This window comes from Suricata suricatta, chromosome 16 (assembly GCF_006229205.1).
Source record: "Suricata suricatta isolate VVHF042 chromosome 16, meerkat_22Aug2017_6uvM2_HiC, whole genome shotgun sequence".
NCBI classification, from domain to species: domain Eukaryota; kingdom Metazoa; phylum Chordata; class Mammalia; order Carnivora; family Herpestidae; genus Suricata; species Suricata suricatta.
This window is the reverse complement of record NC_043715.1, coordinates 16,588,062-16,597,316: the sequence shown is the minus strand read 5'-3', so window position 1 is coordinate 16,597,316 and position 9,255 is coordinate 16,588,062. Positions and strand designations below refer to the sequence as shown.

The 9,255-nt window shown below is 43.5% G+C and overlaps 1 protein-coding gene across 1 annotated transcript in view; it reads left to right on the top strand.

Moving 5' to 3' along the window:
- The window catches only part of TANGO6 (transport and golgi organization 6 homolog), a 189,381-nt gene that overhangs the window by 14,586 nt on the left and 165,540 nt on the right, over positions 1–9,255 (top strand). Inside the window, exons 3-4 of the mRNA XM_029925765.1 lie at positions 2,701–2,817; positions 5,713–5,854. Of these exons, the coding sequence (XP_029781625.1) occupies positions 2,701–2,817; positions 5,713–5,854 (259 nt within the window). The remainder of the gene's footprint in view (positions 1–2,700; positions 2,818–5,712; positions 5,855–9,255) is intronic.

Sequence of the window (9,255 nt, the reverse complement as noted above, 5' to 3'; positions counted from 1 at the left end):
TGTGCGTGTGTGCATGTCTGTGTGAGTGTGTGTCTGTGTGAGTGTGTGCATGTTTGTGTCTGTGTGTGCATGTCTGTGTGAGTGTGTGTATGTTTGTGTGCGTTGTTATAAAAAGATAACTCTTAGTTCTTTGGAAAAGGGCCGTTGGAAAGGTCGAGAATTCCTCTTGAACGCAAAGCACAGCCAGTGGATAACTGAATCTTTTACAGGCCCGGAGCTTCGTTTATTAGATGCTAGTGCTTAGCACGCCTAGACAGTCCACATGGCCTATTTCTTCTTGTCATTTTGCAACAACTACTTTAGGCTATTTCTTTGAGCTTTTGTTCCTTTTAATTAAAAAATGTTTAATGTTTTTTTTTTTGAGAGAGAGACAGGATGTGAGCAGGGGAAGGGGGAGAGAGAGAGGGAGGGAGACACAGAGTTCAAAACAGGCGCCAGGCTCTGTGCTGTCAGCACAGAGCCCGATGCGGGGCTCGAACCCACGGATGGTGAGATCATGACCTGAGCCGAAGTCAGATGCTTAACCAACTGAGCCACCCAGGCGCCCCTCTTCTGTTTCCTTTTTAATAAAATGTGTATAATAGCTGCCTTGGAAGGCGGTTGTGAGGATTAAGGATAATGTGTATAAAGTACCTAACCCAATCCCAGTAGTGCTCATCAGAAAGTAATTACTACTAATATCAGTATTAAACTATTCATCTCTCCTTCATTAAGTTCTTGGGAAGATTAAATGACACGAAGTGTGTGAAGCAAGGGGCGTGCTGTATAATTCAATCAGTGTTTATTGTTATTATTAGCTTTGGGGGGATGTGCCTGTGTTTTGCTGGCATAGTAAGGGTTTAGTACCTGCTCTGTACAGGTGCTGTGGGGGGTACAGAAGCACAAGACGTTAACTGAGCAGACAGGACCCCTAAGTACACTCCGTGGAGATCACACTGCTCCCGCAGGAGGGGACCATCAGCACAGGGTCCTAGCCAGAAGAAGCCGTCAAGATACAAATGTACTGCAAGTCCGTGTGGCTCATATGTGGGCAGTTCGGTAGCCGCTGCAGCCAGTTCACAGTGCCCACCCACCTCATTTCTCTCTGGGCCACCCTTCAAACTTGTTTCTTTTCTTTTTAAAAAATTTTTAACGTTTATTTGTTTTGAGAGAAGAGACAGAGCGTGAACAGGGGAGGGGCAGAGAGCAAGTATCTGGGGCAGGCTCCAGGCTCTGAGCTGTCAGTGCAGGGCCCCATGCGGGACTCAAACTCACAGACCTTGAGATCATGACCTGAGCTGAAGTTGGAAGCTCAGCAGACTGAGCCACCCAGGTGCAGCGCAGAGCCTGATGTGGGGCTTGAACTCATGAGCTGTGAGATCATGACCTGAGCCGAAATCAGGAGTCAGACGCTTTACCGACTGAGCCACCCAGGTGCCCCCAAACTTGTTTTTTTCTGTTTGTTCCCTTTTCCGTTCTCTCTTTTGCATATATTCATAAACATTTGTCTAAAAGCTGTATCATCTGAGCAGTGGCATTAAATGATGAGCTTGCCCGGTGGCCTCACGTAGGGAGAGCGGTGTGCTGTGCTCTTTACTACAGGGAATGGGTGGTGACGTTGCTCTCAGTGCCTGCCGCCTCCACTTCTCCGAGGGGGCTCCGGACCGGGGCTGAGCAGTGCCCCCAAGTGTCAGGCAGGAGGGAGAAACGGGAAGCACTCAGAAAGGACCAAGCAGGAAAGTGAGACAAGTTGAGAAGGGGGTGTCGCAGTGGGTGTGTTATGATGCTGGGCAGGTGCCAGCATCGGGAGCTGCTCTGAGCAGCGCCCGTGCTTCAGGTTGCTCGGTGGCAATGGGCACGACCCTGACTGCTTTACTGAGTTACCCAAAGGGGACAGTTGGGCTCAAAGGGACCCAACAAATAGAACCCCTCTTTGCTGCCCAACTTCTGAATGAATTGAAAGACAGTTAACAGTGTCAGTGAGGTGAAAACTCAAATTGTCACCTCTGTTGCTCCTAAGTGCAAAGTTAAGGATATAGCTTATTTTTTTTAAATAAAATTTTTTTTTAATTTTAGAGGGAGAGGGAGAGAGAGCAAGCACGCAAGCCAGGAAGAGGGGCAGAGGGAGAGAGAGGGAATCTTAAGCAGGCTCCCACGTTCAGTGCAGAGCCTGGCATGGAATTCGATCTCATGACCCTGAGCTCATGGCCTGAGCTGAAATCAAGAGTCAGACACTCAACCGACTGAGCCCCCCAGGTGCCCCAGGGGCATGGCTGACTGCTGGAGACAGTTGGGCTTTCTAACAGTGCGTCCCAGAGTTGGACTCACTCCTCCCCCAGTTCTCAGGACTGCTGGAGGACTGCAGCACCCTCTGCCCTACGGCCGGGCTCTGCTCTGTAGAATGTAGAGCAAGGAAGAGGGGGCAGAACGGGCACTTACCTCCAAGACACGGAAGAGGAGTTAGCTGAGTGGTACACGGCAACACTCGCCAATAAGTAGGTTTTTTCCAAACTCACCAATAAGTTAAGTGCCCAAGATCTCCCGCCCAGAAGTGAGTGAGGGGATGGCGAGAGGGCCAGGAGGGTTTCAGTATTATAACTCCCTCTGTGTGGAAGGGAGTCACAGGGGAAAGAAGCCCACCCTCCTCTCCTGAGTGTTTTGCACAGGATTGTAAACATTACCTTCTACTGCCTGCTAAAGCTAAGTACGTGTTTCTTTTAGGTTTTAACGGAAGAGGAAAGAACCTTTTCGAGGGAGGCCTTGAGAGACATCTTGGATCAAGTGTACCAGCCATTAGCGGTGCGAGAATTGCTTCTCCTCCAGGGAGGGCCCCCCCAGGTATTCAGACTTGGGGACTCTTGTGGGCGAATCGTTCATGATGACGTGCAGAGCGTTGTCTTCTCTGGGGAAAGGCGCTAATCTAGCTGAGTCTTATTTCATTTTCTAGATCATTAAATGATACTTGTAAAACTAAGTTACCCTGACCCTTAGGGTAGTTTTTTTGAGAGAGTGAGTGTGCACATGCATAAGCACAGGAGTGGTGGAGGGGGGAGTAGAGAAAGAGGGAGGCCAAGAGAGAGAATCTTAAGCAGGCTCCACACCCAGCACAGATGTGGCGCTCGACCTCACAGCCCGGAGGTCAGGACATGAGCGGAACTCAAGAGCCAGAAGCTTAACCGACTGAGCCACCTGGGTGCTCCCGTTTTTAAGATTTCATTTTTATGTTATCATTTTATGTAAGTCCCAACATGGGGTTTGAACCTACCACCCCAAGATCAAGAGTTGCACGCTGTATTGGCTGAGCCACCCAGGTACTCTGCCCCTTGGGATAATTTTTAAGCATTTTTCTGTTAATGGACCGATGGCCACTCTTCCCATGAATATGGTCATTTTATTTATTTATTTATTTAAAAAGAAGTTTTTTAAACTGGAATATGGCAATTTTATTTAACATATATCTAATTCCTTCTGAAACAAACTCTTCTTTTTTTTCAAAAAACATTTTTTTGTTGTTTTAAGTAGGCTTCATGCCTAGTGCAGAGCCTAATGTGGGGTTTGAACTCATCACCCTGAAACCAAGACCTGAGTCAAGAACAAGAGTTGGAGGTTTAACTGACTCAGCCACCTGGGCGCCCTAGAATTCTTTTTTTGTAATACTAAAATCTGTCTATTTGACAATACATTCTTCTGGTAGAAGTATTTTGACATCTTATTCTTTGAATGGGATATATGTAGTCAAGAAATTAAAATTAGGGCTATTATTGGGACTATTTGTATTTCCTTTGTTTGCAAAACATAATCGTATATGTCGTGCTAGGCATAATATAGTTCCTTTTTTCCTTAAAAATAATTATTTCTCTGAAATGTTTTAATCTGATGATGCAGATGGAATTACCTATTTGCTAATACATTTCGTTTTGGATGTAGGTGAGTAAAGAGTGAGGGGCCAAAGGAATTCGTGGTAGGTCAGGAACAAGCACTAGCTGAAGCTCGGTGCGAAGATATCTCCTCAGTGAAGCCATTTTCATCTCATGGCTGGAATATTACCGTCGCCTCCTGTTGGGCGCCTCTGGCCTCACGCTCTGCTTCTCTGCATGACTCCACGGTTTGCCACATAAAACCAAATGCATTATAAGAGCGTGACAAAGGGCCAAGGCTCTGGCGGTCAGCCCGCTGGGATTCACGGTTGTGCAGCTGTGCGGCCGGTCAGCGTTTCCGTCCCTCTGGTTCCTTACCGGTAGGATGGTAGTAACTCCTTGCAAGTCTGCTTTGAGATTATGTAGCAGGTGTTTAACACAGTGCCTGGCAAATCATAACCCCCTCAGTAAGTGGTAATTGTTAGTCCTCTTTAAATAAAAGAGGACAGGCTAGTTAGGATTAAATGTGTCTGTCACTAATTTTTATGTTCACATAGTTAAATACCATGGTTGACAGCAACATAGTTCACATTCTAGACCCAAAACAAGAGCCCCCAAGTCCACTGTGTTCATGGTGGCTCCACAGAGCTCTCAAAGTGGAGCGCTTGAAGAAATTCAACTCTTCTTTGAACCTGCCGTGCCACAGAGTCAAAGTAGCCGAGACCGTGGAGGCAGGGACTAGCATGACCCCTTACTGTCATGAACTGTGTGAGTAATGTTCATAGGACTCTTATATGGAGGCTAGATTTGATTGGAAGGATGGCATTCAGAGACTGGTTACATTAACTCTGTTTCTAAAAGAAATAAAGAAGTGTATATATGTGTGTGTGTGTGTGTGTGTGTGTGTATATATATATATGCATATATATTTATGTTATATATGTATTTTATTTTATTTTTATTTAAAAAAAATTTTTTAGGGGCGCCTGGGTGGCTCAGTTGGTTAAGCATCCAGCTTTGGCTCAGGTCATGATCTCACAGTTCGTGGGTTCGGGCCCCACGTCGGGCTCTGTGTTGACAGCTAGCTCAGAGCCTGGAGCTTGCTTCAGATTCTGTATCTCTCTCTCTCTCTCTCTCTGGCCCTCCTCTGCTTGCACTGTCTCTCTCTGTCTCTCAAAAAAAATAAATAAATCAAAAAATTTTAATGTTTATTTATTTTTGAGAGAGAGAGAGGCAGCCTGCAAGTGGGGGAGAGGCAGAGAGAGAGGGAGAGATGGGATCAGAAGCAGAGTCCAGGCTCTGAGCTGTCTGCACCGAGGCCAACGTGGGACTTGAACCTGCAAACTGTGAGATCATGACCTGAGCCAAAGTCAGACACTTAACCTAATGAGCCACTCAGGTGCCCCTATATATATATATTTTAAGGTTAATTTATTTTGAGGTGGGAGAAGGGGAGAGAGGAGAAGGAGAATCCCAAGCAGGCTCCCTGCTGTCAGCGCAGAGCCTGATGTGAGGCTTGATCTCACAAACTGTGAGATTATGATCTGAGCAGATATTAAGAGTCAGATGCTTAACCAGCTGAGCCCAGGTACCTCTCTAAAATCTGTATTTTGTTCATTTGTTTGTCTATTTCTGAGTTTGAGGTTTCACTTGATATTTCACGGGAAGTTTCATGGCATTTCCACGTTTTTAAAAGGTGATGCTGAAGAAGGTTTTGTAGAAGACAGTCTTTTTGGGAAAAAAATGTTGCTCTTCTGAAGTCTGTTTATCACGCTGTTTATCATCATTATGGCTCAGTATATATCTATATATTTTAATAATTTCTGTATGTCCTATTTCACTGACATTCAATTCATACTTTCTCTTCCTTTTTCAGTCCCATGCAGATGAGAAGACGCCAGTCAGGCGTCGGGTCCCAGCTTGGCTTCGGCGTCTATGCGGGCAGCTGCTCTCCGAAAGGTTGATGAGACCCAGTGGTGTTCAGGCAGTAGTCCGGGGCATTCTAGAAGGAGCAGGGGGTAAGAAATCAAATGCTTCCGTTACTTTGGTATCCAGTTTCCTTCAAGTCAGAGTGAGTTATTGGTCATTAGCATTGGACTATAAACCTGATTGTAAAGACTAATCTGCCTTTGTAGGGACTGAGGAGGTTAGATTTGGAGATTAAACCTTAATGAGCTTCTTTCTCACAGAAACTCATTTTCTTGCCATTTTTCTAACATAGACTATTTCTCTAAAATAGACTGTTCACATTCTTGAATAATATTGTTGGCTGTTTCAGATAACTTATAATATCAGGGGAAAATATTGCATAGAATGTTAAAGTAAAACCCGAAAGAAAACGTGAAATTCTCCATGGGAAAGGGCTTTGTGCCAGCGTACTATGAGTACTTCCCCTCAGGATTTAAAATACAAGACAGTTCTCTGAAGCTGGAGAGCCCTCACAGAAGTATCCTGTGGGATAAAGTTGTAGGTTCATGTCCCCATTTCTATTTTCTAAGTCCTCATGAATAGAAAAATATTGATTATCATGCTAAGCATGGTAGTCGTTTTTAATTTATATATTAAAAAAATTATGTAACAGTTTATTTGTTTTGAGAGAGAAAGCATGCACCAATAGGGGAAGGGCAGAGAGAGAGGAGGGAGAGAATCCCAAGCAGGCTCCATGCTGCCAGTGCAGAGCCTAACTTGGGGCTCGATCTCATGAATTATGAGATCAATGCCTGAGCTGAGATCAAGAGTCGGATGCTTAACTGACTTAGCCACCCAGGCGTCCTATATTTTTACATTCTTTCAGCAAAATTATATCAGTACATAGTTTAAAGAGTCAAATTGGTCTGCAGGGTTAATGGAGAAAAATAGCAATCAGTCCTTGGGAAAATTCCCATCCATTTCCCTGCCTCAGAAGCAAGCATTTTGACGTCTTTTCATAAGTTTCTTCTGGTCTTTACCGCTAAGGCATTTGCAGAGCCTTTTTGGTGTTTGAGTTTTAGGCTTCATCTATCAACTTTTCACCATGTGTGGAAGAGGACTTTGTTCTCTTTCAACACCTACCATCATTTCCCCCAGGCATACTCCCATTTCCTAAATATTCGTGTCTTAATTTTGGTTAGATCCATAGTTGGAATTTGTGTTCTAACTGTGTCATTAGTATTTACAGCTGAGCTCTGTGGCATCCCATGACTACTTTTCTTTTTTAATTTTTTAATTTTAATTTTTTTGAGAGAGAGTGCACGTACATGCACACGGGGAAGGACAGAGAATCCTAAGCAGGCCCCACGCCTAGCATGGCGCCCTATGAGAGACTCGATCTCACCACGATGAGATCATGACTTGAACCAAAATCAAGAGTAGGACACGTAACCAACTAAGCCACCCAGGTACCCTGCTACTTTCCTTTTTTATACAACTTTCGTACTTCCTGCAGTTAATAACCGTTTTCTGTTTGCTTAGTTTTTTATGTATGTCTCACTAATCTGTTTTCAAATTCCCTTCCAGTTGTGTAAGTCTTCTTTCTCTATGTTCAAATACACCTGATATTCTATTAGCTTGGTCTTCTTGGAGACTGTAATCCGAACTAGTTATCTTTCGCGAACTACTTATCTGCTATCTTTAGCAGACGTCCTAGGATCTCCCTTCACCTTTATCCAGTGACTCCTTTGCCTTTCTTTTGTGTTTAGTCCCTTATCTCCCGTATCCCGTGCACATTTGTTTCCTACTGCTGATGTGATAGTTTATCACACACTTAGTGCCTTTTTGATGGAAATGACATTTAAACTGGACCCTGAAGACTGAGTAGGAATTTATTAAAGAGTGAGAGGAGACTAACACGGGCAGAGAGAATAGCACGAATGAAGGAGCTGATTTAAGGAAAAGCATAGTGTTTTTGAGGAGGCTTCAAGCGTGGGTAGAGCATTGATCTTTATTCTGAGTGCAATGAGAAACCACTCACAGATTTTAAGAAGGAGAGAGGCATGATCAAATCTGTATTTTGGAAATAGCTCTCTGGATGTGTTGTGAGGAATGGGATGGGTAAGAGCAGAACCAGGGAGGTCAGGTAAGAAGCGTCATCTGCGAGATCACAGTGGCTTGGATCAGTGCAGTGGCGGTAGGAATGGAGAGAAATGAATGACTATAAGAGGTATTTATGAAGGAGCGTTGCCAGAACTGAATGAAGGACTGGATGTGTGAGGAGGGGGAAGACGAGAGACAGAAGATTCAATCCTGATGTTGCATTTCTAGGATAGTAAACGTAGCTTGGTCCCGTCAGACGGAGGTAAGGTCGGTGCGGTTGGCAGACAGTGACAGGTTTGGTCTAGAGCAGCTGTAATGTGGCCCTCCCAGCTCTGCTGGCGCGGCTTCTAGGGCCAGTGAAGTGAAAAGTTATCAGTTCCCTTGCTGATAGGTCCTTGCATCCCTTTTTCCAAAGAAAAGTTCAAGTTCACCCAAGGCCACGCAAATCAGAGAGCTGCTACAAGACTTTTAGAACCCTATTTTTGCTATAAGAGTTTTTCCTCTCTACTTATGCATGTATATATTTTTTGTTATCTATTTAAATCTTGTTTCTTCTCAAAACTGATTTGAGGCAGTTTATATTTACTCACACATTTGCCATTTCTGATGTTCTTCATTTCTTTGCGTAGATCCGAATTTTAATTCAAATTTCCTTCTGCCTGAAGAACTAGCATTCCTTGTCGTGCAGGTCTGCTGGCAGTGAGTTCCTGAAAACGCCTTTATTTCACCTTCCTTTTTGAAAATATTTTTGGTGTCATTTTTGTCTTTGTTCTTCATATTATATATCTTTTTTCCTCTGGTTGCTTTTAGGCTTTTTCTCCTTATCACTGGTTTTTAGAAATTTGATTATGATATGCCTTGATGTGGCTGATTTTTATTGTGTTTCTTTTGCTTCATGTTTCTTGGGCTTATTAGATCTGAGAATTTGTAGTGTTCATATTTGGAAATTTCTCAGCCATTTTCTCCAAATATATTTTTCTATCCTCTCTTCTCTCTCTTTTTTTCTTTTTAAAAAAAATTTGAGTAAATTCTAACCCCTAACGTGGGACTTGAACTCATGACCCCAGAGATCAAGAGTCAAATGCCATACTAATTGAGCCAGCCATATGCCCCTCTTTTTGGAATTTGAATTATACCTAATATTATGCTTAATGTTGTTCTACAAGTTACTGATGCTCTATTTTTTTGTTTGTTTTTGCTTTTTTTTCAGTTTTCTTTTCTTTCTGTGTAATTTTGGGTGATTTCTATTGCTTTGTGTTCAGGTTTACTGATCTTTTCTTTTGTAGGGTCTAATCTGTTAATCCCATCCAGTGTATTTTTCATTACAGATATTTTATTTTATTGATTGATTCTGAGAGAGAAAGAAAGAGAGAGTATGGGGAAGGGTAGAGAGAGAGGAGAAAGAGAA